At 53.0% G+C, this 20,349-nt stretch overlaps 1 protein-coding gene across 2 annotated transcripts in view; it reads left to right on the forward strand.

The window, feature by feature from the left end:
* PGBD5 (piggyBac transposable element derived 5) overlaps positions 1-20,349 on the forward strand; it is an 87,605-nt gene that overhangs the window by 52,623 nt on the left and 14,633 nt on the right. For both annotated transcript variants that reach the window (XM_081039198.1, XM_081039199.1), the window contains exons 2-3: positions 5,065-5,492; positions 10,992-11,126. In XM_081039198.1, the coding sequence (XP_080895324.1) occupies positions 5,065-5,492; positions 10,992-11,126 (563 nt within the window). The remainder of the gene's footprint in view (positions 1-5,064; positions 5,493-10,991; positions 11,127-20,349) is intronic.

A 20,349-nucleotide genomic window follows, 5' to 3' on the forward strand; every position in this document is an offset into this window, starting at 1 on the left:
AAAAATACCGCCCCATGTGAAAAGCAGACGCAGTGTCTAAATGAAACATAAATTCAGTTGCGAGGACTGCTGTGCTATGACTGCCATATGGCAGGTCAGCTCCGGGAAGCGGACAGAAGCCCGGGGTGAGGGGTTGGCGGCTTCTGTGGCACATGTGACTGGGTACCACTGTCGGGTACCCAGTACCCACCTGACAGCAGGCACTGTGCATTACCCCACCTCTGCGAATTCCATACTGTTGTCATCGTCACTTTACCAACATGGAGACTGCGGTTCAAAGAGGGCTGTAGACTCTTCAATCCCCCCCAAATTCGTAGGCTGAAGCCTAATTCCCAAGTGATGGTGTCAGGAGGTGGGGCCCTCGTCATGGGATTGGTGTCCTTACAAGACCCAGAGGCTCCCTGAACCCTCCCCCCACGTGGGGACACAGTGAGAAGACTAGGAAGTGGCCCTCACCAGACACCAACTCTGCGGGCACCTTGGTCTTGGGCTTCTGGCCTTCAGGACTATGAGGGATAACTTCCTGCTGTTCAAGCCATCAGCCTGTGGTGTCCTGTTCCAGCAGCTCACGTGGACAAGACAGAGGTTAAGTAACTTGCCCAGGTCACACAGCTCACGAGCCGTGCAGCTGGGGCCCGGTGCATGTCCTTAACTTGGCTAGATAGCAACTGTTTCAGAAACGTCACATGGGACTTTTCTGTAATTCACATTCCTCAAAATACTTACATTGTTGCTGTTGCTTCATTTGTCTCGGAAGGTTGATTAGGCAAGTTACCAATGCAAAACTGGGACCCAGAGAAACTGCAGCTTCATGGAGTTTCCTTCAGACAGTGAAAGAGCCAGGAACAGAACCAGCCCCACCCACCCCAAACTCAGCTGCAAGTGCAGTCCCCAGTTGTCCCCTGTTGTCTACGGGGGACACGTTCCAAGACCCCCAGTGGATGCCTGAAACCACAGATGGTACCGAACACTATATATGGTATGTTTTTTCCTATGCATAATACATACATTTTCCAGCTTCTCTTTGGCATATCTGAATTGCCAGCTTCACTGCTGTTGTGCTTTGGGGCCACTGTTAAGTAAAATAAGGATGACTTGGCCACAAGCAATGGGTACTGCAACAGTCGACCTGATAACTGAGGCGGCTATTAAGTGACTGACGGGGGAGGGTTGGCAGCAGGAAGACCCTGGACAAAGGGGTGACTCATGTCCCAGGTGTGTTGGAGCAGGATGGTGTGAGACTTCATCACACTACTCAGAACAACACACAATTTAAAACCTATGGACTGTTTATTTCCAGAATTTTCCGTTTAATGTTTTTGGCCCTTAGGTAACTAACATCGCAGAAAGTGAAAGTGTGGATAAGGGGACAACTGTAACTCCGTCTCTCATTCTTCACAGACACCTCTCTCCTACTTCATTTTAGCACCATACTAAGGAAAAGTGAAATCTGCTTTTGGTGGGAAAGGGTCTTAGTGGGTGAGCCTGATCCAGGTGGAGGGAGGAGTGTTTCTGGAGGTGAGCTGTCTTTAAAAGTTTTGGCATATCAGGCTTGTATGCATATCACCTCTTCTCTGGACACCAGCTCTTTGTCACATGACATCTAATCACGGTTATGGATTTATTTAATGTCTATTTTACCCAACAAATTAGCCCTTTTCCTTAAGGATGACATACAAGGTCTGACAATTAAGTTCGTGAACTCATCCTAGAAAAAGTGCCACACACCTCATTGCTGAATATCACTGCGGTCACCTTCAAAGTACTCCCCTTGGGAAGCTGTGCACCCACACCAGCGCCTAGTCCACCCTTCAAAGCAGTTTTGGAACTCTTTTTCTGGAATTGGCATCAGAGCTGTCGTCATATTACCCTTTATGTCCTGAATGTCATCAAAATGTCCTCTTTTCAAAATTTCCTTTATCTTCGGGTGAAGAAAGAAGTCATTGGGGGCCAGATCAGGTGAGTAGGGAGGGTGTTCCAATACAGTTATTTGTTTCCTGGCTAAAAACTCCCTCATAGACAGTGCCGTGTGAGCTGGTGCATTGTCGTGATGCAAGAGTCATGAATTGTTGGCGAAAAGTTCAGGTCGTCTAACTTTTTCATGCAGCCTTTTCAGCACTTCCAAATAGTAAACTTGGTTGACTGTCCAATTGGTACAAATTCATAATGAATAATCCCTCTGATACCAAAAAACATTTAGCAACATCGTTGCAACAAGCTGGCAAACTTGTCAGACCTTCGTACTGCTGTTCTGTGGTCGGGTTTCCTGTGAGCCTGATTCCAAAAGTGTCTCTTTGTGTTGCCAGCTTTGCCAAGTGCATTAGCTCGAGGAAGACCGCCTGCACTCACACACACACACACACACACACACGCATGCAGTTTCTGCTGGTGCTTTCCTAACAAGGAATTCCAGCAGCTGATCCATCAAGTAGCTGACTCTGTATGTGGGCTTGTCTGTCCAGGTTTCTGCTCTTCCCTAAGGGCTCTGGAGATCGGTTTGGAGCTTCACGTGTCCTCTGTTGGAAAGTACCACTTGGAGGACTTGGAGCCCTAATCTGAACCTAATTTTGGTGCGTTACCAAGCATTGCAGATCAGACCTAAACAGAAAGGGGAACCATGACAGTGCTGGCAGGTGCCCAGTGAGAAAGGTGCCTGTTATCCCAGCCAGCCAACAGATGAGGACCACGACTAGGACTCATGCTCCTGCTCCTGCTCCTGCCAGGAGACGCCTTGACCCGGCACTGCACGTTCCTGTTTCTCGCCTGCACAGCAGGATGACCATCACGGGGATATTCTGAGGGTCACGTGGGGATTACCTGAAACAGCTCCCTCTAAGTGAGTCAAACGTAAGGGATTCTGCCCATCCCTGGACCATGTTATTAATTTGGTGAGAGAGACTGAATCTCCTGCGTAACGCTGCCTCCCTCACTCTCTGGTGACCGGCCTGTGCCAAAACTTCACAAATACGAAGCATCACAACCTCCTGGAGGCCAGGAGAATGCCTGTCAATCAAAACTAAGCCAGTGGAGGGGGAGGGGCAGACGGTGGCTCAGAGCGCTGAGCTCTCAGCAACAAAGTCAGAGCGCGAGCTCTCAACAAGGTTGCTGGTTCAATTCCCCCATGGGAGGGTGGGCTGCGCCCCCTGCAACTAAGATTGAAAATGGCAACTGGGCTTGCGCCCTCCACAACTAGGACAACGACTTGGAACTGATAGGCCCTGGAGAAACACACTGTCCCCCAATAAAATAAAATAAGTTTAAAAACAATAATTAAAAAATAAAAAACAAACAGAAAACTAAGCAGGGGAGGGGGCTGGCCGCCTCCTTCTTCGTTCAGCAGATCGTCCGGCCAGGGTTTGCTGTGTGAATTCATTTTGAAATGGCCTAGCAGGCAAAATTACTTTTGGGGTAACTTTTGGAAGAGAAAATTTCTTTCTGCTTACCCCGCATAATGTAATACTTAAAATGCTGGTTTTCCTCCTGTTTTGAGAGCCATCCCTGAATAATTTATGGCTCTGCCCACTGAAGGCCACAAGGCTTTGCTGAAATAGAATGATTTTCATGAAGGGTGGGTGTGGAGCTGTCCTTGCTGACTGCGGCCCCGCTGCCTTCCTGGCCCCACTGTCATGCCATCATGCCAGCCGGGCCTCCTCCTTCCAGGCCAGTTTGGTACCCATGGGACCAGCACCGCATGGCGCCATTCTAAAAAGCGGTTGATTTAAGTGAATATGGTGGTGACTTTGCTCTCTGGGCCTGTTTCTTTATCTGTGAAGTGAGGGCAGTTAGAGCACTGTGAGCCCTCAGCCTGGCCGTCCGTCGTGGACTTGTGTAATGCCTCCGTGAGAGCTCCCAGGTGTGGGTACCTCCCTGGGGAGCAGGCTACGCCGTCATCGTCCCGTCGGCCGCCTCACACCGCGCCCCTGCACAGTGGTGCTCCCGCGCCCGTCTCACACACGGGGGGCGACACATGCCTAAGACTGCACTTAGCTGGAGGCAACGGAGGGTGTCAGCGCCCCACTGCTGACTGACTCTAAAGCCGCAGTGTCTTGTGTACATTGTCAGTCTCTTAAAATAAACTGTTGATTTTTCAGTTACAGTTGGCATTCAGTGTTGTATTAGTTTCAAGCGTACAGTGTAGTCATTATATATTTATATAACTTAACAAGTGACCCCCCGAAAGGTCTAGCACCCACCTGGCACCGTACGCAGTTATTACAATGTTATTGACTCTCTTCCCTGTGCTGTACTTTATATCTCTGTTTGTCAGTTTTAATTTTGCTGTGGAAAACTTGGTTTTCAGAGACTGTGCAAATCAGTAGTAGAGGAAGGTTGTTGGGGAGGGAGTAACGTTCTGAAGGAGCACAGCTTTCATGAGACGCCACCACACAGAGGCAGGAGCAGAGCTTGTGTCCTGTGAACGTCTGGATCCTGCTGGCCTGGCTGTCACTGCGGGGGGTCCCAACCCATGTCTTACGAATACATGTATGAAAGGGGAGGGGTGTATTTCGAAAGGCTGTCCCAGCTTCAGTTAATAGCTGCGAGGCTGTCATTGCACGGGTGAAATTCAGCCAGTTCCTCCAGATCTGTTCACTGATAAATTCAAAGTTACCATGAAGAGAAAGCCAAGTAAGGATCGCAGTGTCACCTGGATGGAGTTTTTCAGGCCCCAGGTGATGAAAGCATTCTTATTCACAGAGTTACCTTAACCTACAAGACAATGAATGGGCAGGAGCCATGGCCAGGCTCCTGGGTTAGGAAGTCCACGTGCCTTGGCATCTCCTCCCATGTCCCTTACTCTTTGGATCAGTATTTCTGAGTTTGCCAGATCTGTAAGAAGGTGGTGTGTGCAGAGTAAAGGGGGGCCCCGGGTGCCAGGACCCAGGGAACGTGGTGTGGGGGCTCTGACTGGGGGGCAGGACAGCTTCCTGGCTGGTGTTTGAGCTCCTCCCTGAAGGGTGTCGGGAAGGGTAGCACTCGGGCAGCGGCCCAGTGATGGAGCGCGTCTGCGAGCCGGCCGGGGCCTGGCGATCTCGGCAGTAAGCGCTGGGCCTGTCTTTGTCTTAGGTCCGACCCGAAAGATGCCGCCTGGTGCCAGCGCCATGGACTTCTTCCAGCTCTTTGTCCCCGACAATGTCCTCGGGGCCATGGTGGTGCAGACGAACATGTACGCCAAGAAGTTCCAGGAGCGCTTCGGCAGTGACGGCTCCTGGGCGGAGGTGACCCTGGCGGAGATGAAGGCCTTCCTGGGCTACATGATCTCCACCAGCATCTCGCACTGCGAGTCTGTCCTCAGCATCTGGAGCGGTGGCTTCTACGGCAACAGCAGCCTGGCACTCGTCATGAGCCAGGCCCGCTTCGAGAAGATCCTCAAGTACTTCCACGTTGTGGCCTTCCGTTCCAGCCAGACCACGCATGGCCTCTACAAGGTCCAGCCCTTCCTCGACTCCTTGCAGAACGGCTTCGACGCCGCCTTCAGGCCGTCCCAAACCCAGGTGAGGCCACTGCCCGAAGACAGCTCCTACATCCCCTCATGCTCTTTGCGCCTGGCCCCTGGGAGGCAGCGTCAGGAAGCAGGGTGACCTTGGGCATCGCCCCTTCATGCCCTGACTCTGAGGTTATGTCCAGGTTACCCCTGGTGACTTGCTGGTGTTTGCCAGGCTCATGGTGACTCCCAGGTGCTCACTAGGCTCATGGTAACTAACTGGTGTTTGCTGGGCTCATGGGGACTAACGGGTGTTTGCCGGGCTCATGGTGACTTCCGGGTGTTTGCCGGGCTCATGGTGACTTCCGGGTGTTTGCCGGGCTCATGGTGACTTCCGGGTGTTTGCCGGGCTCATGGTGACTTCCGGGTGTTTGCTGGGCTCATGGTGACTTCCGGGTGTTTGCCGGGCTCATGGTGACTTCCGGGTGTTTGCCGGGCTCATGGTGACTTCCAAGTGTTTGCCAGGCTCATGGTGACTTCCAGGTACTCACTGGGCTCATGGTGACTTCCGGGTGTTTGCCGGGCTCATGGTGACTTCCGGGTGTTTGCCGGGCTCATGGTGACTTCCAAGTGTTTGCCAGGCTCATGGTGACTTCCGGGTGCTCGCTGGACTCATGGTGACTTCCGAGTGTTTGCCGGGCTCATGGTGACTTCCAAGTGTTTGCCAGGCTCATGGTGACTTCCGGGTGTTTGCCGGGCTCATGGTGACTTCCGGGTGTTTGCCGGGCTCATGGTGACTTCCGGGTGTTTGCCGGGCTCATGGTGACTTCCGGGTGTTTGCCGGGCTCATGGTGACTTCCGGGTGTTTGCCGGGCTCATGGTGACTTCCGGGTGTTTGCCGGGCTCATGGTGACTTCCGGGTGTTTGCCGGGCTCATGGTGACTTCCGGGTGTTTGCCGGGCTCATGGTGACTTCCGGGTGTTTGCCGGGCTCATGGTGACTTCCGGGTGTTTGCCGGGCTCATGGTGACTTCCGGGTGTTTGCCGGGCTCATGGTGACTTCCAAGTGTTTGCCGGGCTCATGGTGACTTCCGGGTGCTCGCTGGACTCATGGTGACTTCCGGGTGTTTGCCGGGCTCATGGTGACTTCCAAGTGTTTGCCAGGCTCATGGTGACTTCCAGGTACTCACTGGGCTCATGGTGACTTCCAGGTACTCACTGGGCTCATGGTGACTTCCGGGTGTTTGCCGGGCTCATGGTGACTTCCGGGTGCTCGCTGGACTCATGGTGACTTCCGGGTGTTTGCCGGGCTCATGGTGACTTCCGGGTGTTTGCCGGGCTCATGGTGACTTCCGGGTGCTCGCTGGACTCATGGTGACTTCCAAGTGTTTGCTGTGCTCTCTGTCATCTCTGCCTCTCTCAGCCGGATGTAAGGTTCACATTCCCATGTCGATTTTCACTCTCCTGACCCCCACCCATTTTCAGGGTAGCCAAGTGCCATTTGTCTTGTCTCCCACTTGTGTCACTTGCCTTCTTCCCAGGAGGTGGGGGTTTTTGGGGGGGCGCAAGCCCGTTCTTAAAGTGGGCCCTGCATGACCAAATACTGGGCTGGCATGTTATTTTTCGTGTCACTGAATATTCGCTTGGTTGAAAATGAACTAAACCACAGATACATTGGGTGGATGCAAGGGAAAAAACAACATTCTGGCCATGCTTGGGGTCACACAGCCTTGGGGTCTTTGAAGAGCTCCTGGAGAAGGCTGTAGGCTCACTGTACCTCAGTGCCTCCCAAGAACCAAGCACCAGCCCGGATGACTGACACCGCCTGAAGACAAGGCTCTCGGCCCCTAGACATGGCAAGCCTTACCCACTCTTTGCTCACAGTAGCCGTGTGCCGGCCCCTGTGGTCTGTCTGTACCTTCTGAAACTGCAGGAGTAGACCCAGGGTGATCACCCCACCTGTGTGTGTCCCAGAGCCTGGGGGCCACCCAGCAGCGCCCACTAGCAGATTCTGAGATCTGGGGCTTGCCCCTTCCCAGCCTGGGCGTGGGTACCCTGAGTGGGTGTATCTACACTGTGGGGCTGTCGGCAGGCAGGTGGCCTAGGGGTAGCTCTGCTTCCTCTGTGGTACACCGACAGCAGTGGGGGTGGGGTACAGGGAGACCCTGGAGAGGTGGTCACTTTACACTGGCCGCACACGTTTTCTTTGCTTCCAGGTGACAAGGCTGAGAGAGGATAGGCCTGAGATGAGGCTCAGTTTGGGGAAAGGTTCCCTGGTCACCTTGGACTTTATTTTTCTCCCTTTCTTTTTTGTTGCTTTGTACTTAAGTTTCACCATGGTGGTTGCGAAGTTCTGTTTTCCTTTTGCTGCCATTTTCTACCCCGTGCCCTGTTGATGGTCAGGATCCGAGCAGGAAACAAAAGCGTTAGAGGGTAGTTGAAAAGAGTCAGACGCAAGGATGGTGGACAGGGTGTGGCCAGGTTTCAGGGTGCTGAGACACCCTTGGCAGCAGCAGTGGGAAGCCGATGGCAGCCCTCGGCCAAGGAGAGGGAGCGAGGGAGGAGCAGAGGGGACCACGGCCTGGGAAGAGGCCCAGGGAGCCAGCAAGGAGGCCCAAGGACGTGGGCAGGACAGGAGTGTGGCTGTCCTGTGTCTGCTCATGCCTCTCACTTGGCCACTTGGCCAGACGCTGAGGGCAGGGGCCTGGCCCTGCAGTTTGTAGGAGATTGGCCTCCAGGCCACAGCACAGGGTTGGAAGGGTGAGAAGTGGGTCGGGGGGCAAACAGAGCACCCAGTACAGTGTACCTGACAGACATTAACATGAGGCAGACAGAAAGTCAAGGTCCCTGGACCCATTCTCCAGTTGGCTGATGATCAGATGGAATTTCCTCTTCTTCCACCTTCCTTCTTCCTCCCGACTAGGACTGTGGAGCCAGCTCTGTGTCTCTGGGTACGTCTACAGGGGCTTCTCCCTTCGATTGGCCACATGATGCTTGTTTCCTGCATTTCTTCTGAAAGGCTCTTCCGCCTCTTAGACAGGGAGGAGGGCGCCTGTGCTGCTCCTGGAGAAGCCGGGCGCTCTAGAGCTTTCCGGGTTTCCCAGCTTGTCCCTGTTGGGCTCTGGAACATGCAGCTCACAGAGAAGGGGATCAGGAGTGAGTCTGGTTGCGGTTGCTGCCGGCCGCCCCACAACATCCAGGCTCCCTGGCTGGGGCATCCCTGCTGCCTGCTGAGGCCACTGGACCAGCCCCCCGTCCCTCATCACTTGGGGGCGGATTGGCTCCAGGTCCTGGCGTGGCTGTGCAACACACACTCACCGGGACACACAGCACACTCGCCCCGCAGACCCCACACACCCCCTGCCCTGCAACCAGGAGCTCTTCACTCCAGCAAACGTGACCCTTTGGGATGAGTTAGAACTTTCACAGTCTTCAGAATTCCAGCAACAACCAGAATCCAGTGGTAACCCAAGCAACCGTGTGTGTGTGCGCATGCGCTTGTCCACACGTGTTTTTACATACAAATACAAAATGGCGACTGCATTCCCTCAAGATTGGGGGCAGATTAATTAGAGCAGTGGTTTGGGGGAGGGGTTATGCAAGTGAAGAAAGGGATGCTTTGTCTTCTCCTGTACCACCGCCCCCCCCACAATGAGGTTGTCACACGCAGAGGGGACTCAGGAAGCACAGCTGGGTAGCTGAGAAGTGCTGGGCAGGCTGCAGCCTGGAGGAGGAGCTGGTTGTCCGGTGGTTTGGGGAACTGGGGACAGTACGCTGCTCCGTCCTGTGTGTAGTGGTGACCTGTTCAGACTTCATATAAGGACCAGAAGTTCTGCTCTGGTGAGGCACATGAGGAAATATGAATGTGCAACTGAGTACACCTTAAATACAAGTGGAGTGCAGGCACGTGGGTGTCGGAGGATGAGTGAGGGACGTCTCTACACCCTCTCCCCTCCCCCGCTCCACTCCCCCACCCAGCGAGGCACTTGTCCATTTTGCTAGAGTGGTTCCCAGTGGGGCTGTGAGTGTTTTATAAGCCACACAGAGCCCGCGAGTTCAGAAGCAGGCGTGAGCCTGGGAGGCCCGGGGCCAGGAGCTTCTCCACCTGCCCCTTCAGGAGCAGGAGACAGGGAAGGCAGGCTTGTCCCCCACTGCTAACGACAAAAGCTGAGGGGGCAGTATATACAACTAAGAGCGAATACTACATTCGTGGACTTTAAGGTAACTTTAACAGAAGAATGGACAGGTACGTCCACATCACAGGTGGTGAGTATTGTCCTGCCCTCGGCCAGCCAACCGCATTCTGACACCAGCTGGGAGCTTTTGAGAGGCAGAAACGCAGGCCCTGCCCCAAATTTACTGAATCAGTGTCTGCATTCTGGTGACTAGTTTGTTCACTGAAGTTTGAAAAGCACGATGGAGAGCAGGGATGGTACACTTCTGTCAATGACCAGAGAGTAAATATTTTCAACTTTGTGGGTCATATAGGCTTGTGTTCCAACTTGTCCGTTCTGCTATTGTAGCCCCAAAGCAGCCATCAGCACGTACTTGAATGAGCACGACAGGTTCTAATAAAACTTTATTTATAGCAGACAGAGGGGCTGGACTAGATCGTAGTTTGCTGGCCCCTGATCTAAAGCTGCGTGTTAAGTCTTGAAATCATTGTTTCCTACACTTTCCACTTCACTGACTACAGACATACACACCAATTCATAATCAGGTTTGGCAGGGAAGTGTACCAGACTCCTAAAATTTACCCAAAAGTCTCCCCAAAAAGCTTTAACTTGAAGAAACAAAACTTTGACCACCACTTGGAGCCTATTTTCGTAATGCCATTTCTTTTTACTTTATTGTCACTGAAAAAGTCTTGTAACCATGTTATCAAGAAGCTGAAATGGGTGAAATGAGTTTAAACTCACCTTGGGATCCCATGTGAGAAAGGACATGGTGACCGGGGCACAGCCAGAGGGTGGGTCGTGGCAACAGGGACCCGGGGTGATTTCAGGAACGGTTGCCAAAAGGGAGTGTCCAGGCCAGGAAAAAAAGCATCATAGCCAAGGTGAGAGCTGTCTGAATACCTAAACAAATTGTATGTTTTTCTTTGTTTCTCACAGGGCAAAAGCCAGATTAACAGGTTTAGGTTAAATGTAGGTAAACTGAGTCAGTGAGAGAAAGAACTTTCAGCAGTTGGAGCCATCGTCCATCAGTGGGAAGGCCTTTCATAAAAGGAAGCGGGTGCCCACCACCGGGCATGTCCAGCGAGAGGTCAGGACCCCTGCTGGAGATCCCTTTGCCAAATGGGAGGCTGGACTGCGGACCTTCTGCTAATCATGATGATGATGATAAGCATTATTATTTCCACTTACTAAATACTGCTGTGTGTCAGGGCCTGTTGTTACTCAGTCCTCCCAAAAGCCCGGTGTAGATGTTGACGTCACCCTTTCATAGATGAGGACATTCAAGATCAGAGAGGTAAAGTAACTTAGCCAAGGCTGCACAGCTGGTCAAAGGAAGACACAAGATTTGAGCTCACGCTCCTCTGACAATCTCCGCCTTTACTCTCCCGGCAGGTGCTACATGAACCCCTGATAGACGAGGACCCTGTGTTCATTGCCACGTGCACGGAGCGAGAACTGCGGAAGAGGAAAAAGCGGAAGTTCAGCCTCTGGGTCAGGCAGTGCTCTTCCACTGGCTTCATCATCCAGGTGAGGCCTGGCTGGGTGGGGACTGAGGGCACAGAGGGTAATCTGCTGCTCACGTACCCCTTTCACTGTGTGTTGCCCAGATGCTCCACTGAGGCTGGGGCTGGGCCGCCCCCTTCTCCCTGGGGCCCTGGCTGGCCGGCGCCGTCCCTTGCCCACTCCAGCCTCTCTGGGGAAATAACAGTGGTAAAGACACTGACCTCGACTCAGGCCCTGGCAGTGTCGGCGGGAGGCTTCACTGAAACAGCGGTCACAGGAGGGGACCACCACCTCCCTGAGGGCACACTGTGTGGCAGCCCCAGGCCAACACCAGCCCCTTACCTGCTCCCTGCCTCAGTTCGCACCAGACACATGGGCGCATATTTCATAAGAGGTGCCTGAGCTGTGCTCCAGGAAACGTGTCGGACTCTGAGTGGCCAGGGGCAACCAGGGTGCCGAGGGCTTGAAAGGAGCAGATGGGGACTGGTGACAACCAGAAGGTGACAGACACCTAAGTGATAGCTTCTGGCCTCGGCTGGTTTGTCCTGCCCTGCAACTTGGGCACCTTCCCCCATTGGTCATAGCTGACCCCTCACACGGCCCTTGCCTGGCTGGAGTCCCAGGCCCAGGGCACACGGTTTTGTACTCCCCCCTCCCCCCGCCCCCTGAACTGGAGGAGAATTTCTAAGACTCAGCCGAGCACCTCCTCACATATCTGCTCAGAGCCACAGCAAGGAAGGTGCACGTGCTCCAGGTAGAGCACGGTCCCCCTGTTCCCTGTAGGCCTGGGGGACCTTCAGAATGGGCTGGGGCCACAGTCTCCAGCTGGGACCTGGCCTGAGTCTGCTTGTGCACAGGCGTCAGGCAGTGACCAGAATGGGCCTGTCCCAGAGCGGGATTCGCTCCGGACGTGCAGCCTGGGCCGTCTGTCCTTGCACAGCATCCAGTGGCCCTGCCACCTCTGTAATGTCCTTTGCAGTGACACTCCATGGGGGCAGGGAAGTCCAGCATTGTGCCAGGTGCTGGGCTGTGACAGTGCGGCCCTGCCTTCTCTGAGCTCTGCCTGTGTAGCTTTCGAGTAAACATTCATGTTTGGGTAGTGTGTGCAGCTCCGTTTCCTGTCAACCGTAAACTCGGTGAGTTGCTAGAAGTCACATCCATTACCGAGCAAGGCCACAGACCTCTGTCTCAGTCCAGGCCCTGCCCACTGTCTACAGAATCCATAAAAATCCCATCGACAGAATAAAAGGCTTGGATCGGCCTCTCGAAGTTTCCTTTTATTTCTAACATGATTCTAGGAGGTTTTGCGGCAACATGAAGGTTTGTATTCTGAGGACAGAACTGGGGCTGGCAGCTCCCATCCAGAGGCAGCCAGCATCCCGCCGTCGCAGGGACAGCTATGAACACACCTGCTCACAGCGCCGAGTGCAGGAACCGTCACCCTTGAGCTGTGGCTGTCCCACGGTGGAGCAGCAGCAGCTTTCTCAGTACCCCCTCACTCCTCCCAGTTCACCCCTTTGTTCCTGGGTCCAGTTGAACGTGCTGATGGCAGGCAGCAAAGCAGGGAAGGGACACCCCTGCCTGTGAGGAGCCAGGAGCCACTAAGGAGCACTGTGGCCCGAGCGGCTGTGTTTTAAGCCTCAAGGCCCTTTTCTTGGCTCTGCAGATCCGAGTCCTGGTTTGACAGCTTGATGGGCCAGGGTGGGGGGAGGCGGGGGGAGCAGTAATGTCACCCCCGATCTCCTCCATGCTCATGTCAGCCTGTGGGGGACGGAGGGTGTTTCTCCCGCTCTCCAGAAGAGGTGCTTCAGCTCACAGAGGACGTGCCGCTGGCACAGACACAGCATCTGATGCTCTCTGTCCTGTGTGGGGTCCCACCTCGGTCCTGAGTGGCAGCAGCGTCCCAGCTCTTGCTGCTTCTGGTGGGGACTTAGCCAGGTCCTGAAATTGCCCTGGATCTTAGTGTCCTTATCTGCAGAGTGAAGGGATGGGGTAAATTAGTCAATAAGGACCCTTCAGTGCCAGATTCTGTGATTGTCCTCTTTGCACATGTCACATGTAGGGTTGTATACGCACAAACGTTCTCTGCGTTTAAGTCATATCCTTTCTTCTCCTAAATGACTTTCCCCCAGAGAAGCCCCGTCACTGAACCTCAAAGATATTGTGGCCAGACTGCTGTGTGGGTGGTCCTCTGCCGTCCTGCTGTCCCCTCACTGGTGGCAGAGGCTGCCCAGCCCTGCCTGAGGTGGGCGTGTGCACGGTGTTCCTTTGGTGTCTCTGCCCTGACCGGGAGGAAATGTCCAGGCTGGGTCACCGAGCCCTGTGGCCCCGTGAGCCCAGAAGCTCACCACTGGCCTCTGTGCTGTTCGTTGTGCAGTGACATAATCGACAGGGGTCTGTCACCAGGGTCTGCAGTGCTGACTCTCCAGCCATGCGGCCGTACACTGAGCTGGTGTCCTGGACGGACAGCAGGTGTGCAGGTGTGTCTCCAGGAGAGAGCAGGGTTCTGCTTTGGCTTTGTAGTTTCATTCTGCTGAGACGAAAGCTTTCGCTGGCCGGACTGCTCCCTTCTGAAGTAGAGCCGCAGCGAGGATTAGCTCTACTTCAGACTCTGTATCGGGCTGAGAGAGGAAAAGAAATTCCAAGTCGGTTAGTGATTTCTCAAGTGATCCCAGAGCTGGTCAGTGCAAAAAGCTGGTCGGGCGCTCCATGTGGCCAGCTCGTGTCATCTGTGCTTCAGAGGTGGCGAGTTTATCTCCACGGGCATCTGGACGAGGGGGGAAAGACAACAGCTAGACAAAGACAATGCTCATGGTAATGGTGTTAGGAGAATTCCGGGGCTTTTATAGGTTTCAGTTTCTTGGGTTCACCTGAAAGGGAATCTTAGAATCAGATGAAAGTGGTTAAAAGTGCTATGTGGTTCCTCCATGAAGAAAATAAAAGGAGGTACAGTCGTCCCCCCTTATCCGTGGGGGACACATCCGATGATCCCCAGTGGATGCCTGAAATCACTGATAATACCGAACCTCTATAAACTATATTTTTTCCTACATACATGCACCTGTGGTAAAGTTTAATTTATAAGTTAGGCACAGTTAGAGATTAACAACAATCATAATAAAGTAGAACAATTATAACATTATACCGTAATAAATGTTGTGGGAATGTGGTGTCTCTGTCTCAGAGTAAGTATCTTATTGTCCTGTCCATACAGCGTGGAGACGCTGGATAAAGGGATGATTCATGTCCCAGATGGGACAGACTGAGATTTCATCGCACTACTGAGAATGGCGTGCAATTTGAAACTTATGAATTGTGTGTTTCTGGAATTTTCCATTTAATATTTTTGAGTAACTGAAACCACAGAAAACAAAACCTTGGATAAGAGGGGACGACTGTATTTGATAGGAAGGAAGTAGAAAGAAATTAACTGTCATTCTGAGAGTACAATAGGTAGGAAGTAAAAAGTTCCCAGGAGAAGAGAGTGTGAGTCAGACCCTCGTGTAAATGCCGTGTAAATACTGTCCCGCTTTAAGGGCCCGTCTGTCCTCACATCTCTTCCAGACCTCCTTGCAGCAATCCCTAATGCGCAGCACCGGCTCAGCGGGTGAGCCGGCCTCGCAGCGGGCGTGTAGACTTGCCCTGTAGGACCGCTCACCCTGCAAGTCCTTGGTCCCCGACGTCCATCTTGTGTCCGGCCACACACCAAAAACGTGCACTGGGTCAGTATGTGAAGACTCCACCACGCAGGGCTCAAGGGCTAAGGAACAATCAAATGAGGCCACCACGCTGCTCTGTGAGGTAGATTACCACCTGTGAGACCCGGCCTGGGGTCTCTGGTCATCTGCTTAACTGTGACAGGAGGAATGACACGTGTTGTGTATTGTGGTTGTTAAAAGGAAAGGCCCATGCCTGTTCTCAGGAGCATATCTTTTTTTTTTATTTTTAAATTGGGGAACAGTGTGTTTCTCCAGAGCCCATTAGCTCCAAGTCGTCCTTCAATCCACTGGTGGAGAAGCAGTTCACTGGCCCATGTGGGAATTGGACCGACAACCCTGTTGTTCAGAGCTCTCGCTCTAACCAACTGAGCCATCCGGCCGCCCCAGGAGCGTATCATTTTATAGTGTGGTAAAATACACATAACATAAAATTTACCATTGAATCATTTTTAAGTGTCTAGTTCAGTGGCATTAGATACATTCACAGTGCTGTCCACTCACCACCACCCTCAAGTGCCACAGCATTTTTGTCATCCTAGACAGCTGAGGGGCATACACTGTCATGTGTAAAGTGAATCCCCACGAGCCAGGGTGCCTTCGGACACCGTCAGTGCTGCAGGAGCTCAGATGCAGGGTCATCTGGTGCGTGGGTCTGCGTGAACATTTGGGGCTGTGTCCCTGAGCCATTGCACTTCCCCTGGTCAGCGTCACCATAGTCTCTGTGTGTTGTGCCCGTGGGACTCCTAGCTACGGAAAGACGAGTGGTCGGGACAGTGGATGAGCTTCACAGCACTTGGTCCCATCGCCATCTGTCTGTGTCCCCGGGCAGCTCTGTGGGACACCACGTGCCCGTGTGAGTGCCCGCTCTGCCTCACTTCCTCCTTAACCTGGCCTTTCTGGCTTTACCCCCTGACATCAGGGCTCAGAGGGTGTGATGTGTCATTTGGCTGGGCCATGGTACCTAGATGTTTGGTCAGGCACTATTCTGGGTGTGTCTGTGAATGTATTTTTTAGATGAGATTAACATCGAAATCAGTAGACTTTGAGGAAAGCAGATTGCTCTCCATCATGCGGATGGGCCTCACCAAATCAGTTGCAGCCTTAGTAGAAAAAAGCTGAGCTCCCCTGAGGAAGAGGGAACTCTGCCAGCAGACGGCCTTTGGACGTGAACTGTGACTCTTCCCTGGGTCTGCAGCTGGCTCGCCCTGCAGACTTTGGGTTTATGGAGCCTCCATAATCACATGAGCCAGTTCCTCAAAATAAATACCTCCAGGTAAATAGATCCATTCATCTCTGTGTAACCCCATCCTATTGCTTCTCCTGCAGAAGAATTCACTGTAGTCTAGGCTCATGCGGCCTGTTTGTTTCTCATGGTCACTCATGTTGACCAGCCTGGATTCTGAGTTCCCGGAGGGCCAGGTCAGGGGCTTCTTCAGCTTTGCTTTTCTAGAGCCGAGGGGGTTTTCTGTATTTTCCTTTTTTAAGAATTGAAGTCTAGATAGGTCCCTGTTATCAAGGAGTTTACAAAATGGGTAGGAAGGTAAGCTCCCCACCAGTGAAAACCGAAGTGCAGGTTGTTTTTCACCATACTTTCGCAGAGTTAGAGTTAAGCTCGGCACTGAAGACCCACAGGTAAATGGAGCCCTTGCTGCCTCTCTAGTAGGAAAGGTGGGCGTATTGGCGTATTAACAATACCCGTCCATGCAGTGTGACGGGTACAGTCCTGGGGAGTGTGTGGAACTTTATGGGCTGTAGGAGGGCACCTGCGGGCTGAGCGAGGCCCCCGAAGGTGTGTAGAGCAGGGTGTGTGATGTACCTTGAAGAAGGTGAGCCAGGACTGCGGGGTTGGAGGGACTGTGGGGAGCCAGCGTCGTTCACCACAGACCAGACACGGCGGCTCGTCTGTGGAGAACCAGACAGCCTTTGAGAAGTACCCTTCCTTACACGGGATGACTACAGCTCCCAGAGATGAAGTCACTTACTCCAAATCTCAAGGCTGATAGGCGGTGGCAGAATTGGGAGCCAAAGAGTGGCTGGCTCCCCACTCTGCCACCTCTGCTCCCAAGGGCGGAGGAAGACACACAGCCACCCAGCTAAGGGCTGTCACTGCACACACAGTGTCCACGTGGAAAGTGTTCTGTGACTCACCCCTGCCGTGTCCCTTTCCGGAGAATCGGGTTATCCGTGCTGTGATTGTCCCTACACTGAACAAGCATCAGGGCTAATGAAGGTCCCTTTTCCCTCTGACGTGCCCACAGCCGGGCATACACAGCTGTGGTCTCGTGCAGGGTCTAGGTTTTTACCAGCAGTGGAGTAAGCAGGCCGGGGTCGCTTATAAAGTGAGGCTCAGGAAATCCTGAGACGTATGGCTCCTTGGGCACAGGACGCCCTGTGCTGCGTGAGACCACAGCTGACGCCTTCTCTTTTGGCATGGCCACTGTCACTTCCTGATTAGTCTGGTGCCCTCAAGAGTTCTTGAGCACTTGAAATGTGACTAGTGTGACTGAGGAGATGAAGTTTTCAGTTTACTTAATTTTAGTTGACTTAAAACGGCCCTTTGTCTAGAGGCTACCATGTGGAGCGGAAGCCTTGCTCTAAAATATCATTTCTACATTCAGCACTTTCACTTTAAGGCAGTGGCCACGCGAGGTCCACAGTCTTATCCTTACAGAGGAGGAAACGGGGGCTCAGGGCCAGCCAGCCACTTGCCCCAAGCCAGCTAAGCCGGAAGCACCACACCCATGCCCATCGAATCCAGCACGTATGCCCCCACTATCTCCTTGTGGGAGACTCAGTTCCTTTCACAGTGCATGAACTTCAGTTAAATTTTACAGCTGTCATGAGTGGCCGTCCCCATAGACGTTCCAGGTGGCACTACATGAGCTCTGGCTGCGTTGTTTCCGTGAGGGAGACAGTCACTCGCGCTGTTTGCCACACTGCTGGGGGTACGCCTTTCACCTGCTGCCTGCACAGCTAGCAAGCGAAAGATCCAAGCAAAGGACCACAGTCCCTAACGAGTGACTTCCCTGCCCCCCTCCCTGCACCAACAGTGGAGGAACCTGCTTCCTGATTCTTTTCTGTTCTGAAAGAGAAGTAGGGGCTCTGGTCCAGACCAGTGTACTGAACCCGTTTTCCCCGAAGACGGGCACCAAAGCCCCAAAGCAACAGATGAGTGCATCTTCATGGCATCTGAGCCCATCGCTATTGCAGGTGCCACCAGTGTCCCTGACAAGTTGGGGTGTGGCTGGGGAGATGGAGCCAGGCCCCAGCTCTCGAGGTCTTGCGGCATCTCCGAAGTAGGGTCAGATAGTCACTTGTTCCATGTGCCCCTAAGGGGTTATACTGTGGCCTGGTCCCAAGGTTCTTTCTGTTTCATGTCAGTGTAAAACACACCTGAGTGACATCCTGGGGCAAAGTGTGATGCCACTGCATCCTTTTCTTCCTTAAATTCCTCAATCTAAATATCTCAAAGGAAGTCATAGGAGCACGAAAACGTTTTTTAGGAAAAGTGAAGAGCTTGACAACTGAAAGATACATTTTTCTGCCCTGAAGATACTTGTCAACCAAGCTTGCAGATCAGAGAATAAAAGTAACTACAGCAAATTCCATGTCCCCAGTGATGGGAGACAACATGCTGGTGGGACTGCTTAGTGTGCTTGTGCTGACATTCCAGATTGTGCGTAGGGGGAGATGAGGCTTTTGGAACAGCAGACCAGCTGTCTGGCATTTACAGGGCACAGCGGCACAGTGTCTGAGCGCGGGTATGTACTGTGTCAGCGATCTCAGTGCTGACCATTCGGCTTTCCAGTCCGCACACGGCCACTGGCGTCTCTTTAGCAGTTGTAGCAATGGCATGCAGTTGGGAAATGATTCCGTTGGAGAGTGTGGTTTTTTTCATAGGCTTACAGATTGATTCATCCACCTAAGGGGTACAAGTTGACATCTCAAACCAGATAAACTAACTCAGGCAAAGCAAACGCAGACCCCTGGGGCCCTGGGCCAGGGTGGCCACCAGACTGAGCGGCACCTGTCATGCTCGGCCCTTTCTGGGCCAGGTTTCCACTGTCCTCTTAAAAGTTCTCGCTAAATCCTGCCCCTTGTATGGGGCTTTTGAGGTTACTATTTCCTTATATCACTGATTTAAATGTAGATCCTATTTTATTCACTTTTAAAATGCACCCCTTATTGTATAGCACTGAGTGCCACAAATGGAGGCCCCTCCTTGTATTCTCCTCGCTGCCACTGTTGGCCTCAACCTTCTTCCAGGTTCCTCCTGGGGGCAGGACGACCCTTGATTCCATGTCTCCCCTCTGTGATGGAGCAGCTGAGCATCTAGTCCTCGGGAAGAGACTGGCTGGCGTGTGGGAAAGTGCCAGTGTTCACACGTGCCTGTGGGGACAGGCTAAGCCAGGTGGTCCTGTAACAGGCGGCATGTCCCTGGGTTTGGGGACAGTGTGTTCTTCTCAGGAGAGCAAGAGGCCGGCCGCGGCCTGGCAGATGCCATCATCTCGAGGTGTGTGCTTCACAGTGTGTTAACAGTGTATTAACAGCGTGATTAGCACAGTGAGTTAACAGTATATATTAACAGTGTATTAACAGCCATGAGAGGGTTTGGGGCTCTCCCAAATGCTACAAGTTCCAAATGCACCCCTGCATTTTCTTTCATGTGGCACAGTTTCCCTCAGAAGGATTGTATCCAGTTCATATCCCCAGCAGTGACAAGAGCCCCCAACCCTCTCCGATGCTGTTTGGGTGTTTGCTGGGGAGGTATCTCTGTTGGTCGACATACATCGAACGTGGTGTCGGCATGTCCCAGGGAATGAAGTGGACAGCGTCATCACTCTTCATGGGGGGAGCATCCCATTTGTCAGCTACAGTGCCTGAGTTCTTCCAGGCCGTGCGAGTGGTGTGGTCCTGTGGGTGGTAGGCAGAATTCTGAGGTGCTCACGAGATTCCTGCCCTGCTGAGTGCACAGCTCTCCTTACCACCCAGACTCTGAGCTAGCTGCTGTTGTGAAGGGGTCTGGATTTTGCGGGCATAATTATGGTCCTAAATCCGTTGACCTGAAAAAGAAAATTGTCTTGGGTGGTCCTGGCCTAATCAGGGAGACCTTGAAAAGGACCTGGGCTCTTCCTGGCGAAGGGATTTGAAGGGAGACAGTCACCCTGAGAGACGGTCTGCACTGCGGGCTTTGCAGATGGACCGTGTGGGAAAGAGTCCAGGCGGCCTGTAGGAGCTGAGAGCAGTCCCCGGCCCACAGGTAGTGGGGACCCCAGTCTGCAGCCGCAGGGAGCAAGCTGACCGAGCCTGGACAGGGATGTGAGTGGTGGCTTCAGCCTGGGGCCACCCCGCGCAGAAAACCTGCCCGTGCTGTGACTGATAAGTGGGATTGTTTAAGCTTCTGAGTTTGGGGTAATTTCTTGTGCAGCAAAAAAGCAACAAATACACAGAGTTCTCTAAATCTGAGTGTGGATATCTGTACAGGAACACCAGCCATTAACAGAGTGCCCCAAGTTGTGTGAGGAGAG

Source organism: Rhinolophus hipposideros (genome assembly GCF_964194185.1).
Source record: "Rhinolophus hipposideros genome assembly, chromosome: 26".
NCBI lineage: Eukaryota > Metazoa > Chordata > Mammalia > Chiroptera > Rhinolophidae > Rhinolophus > Rhinolophus hipposideros.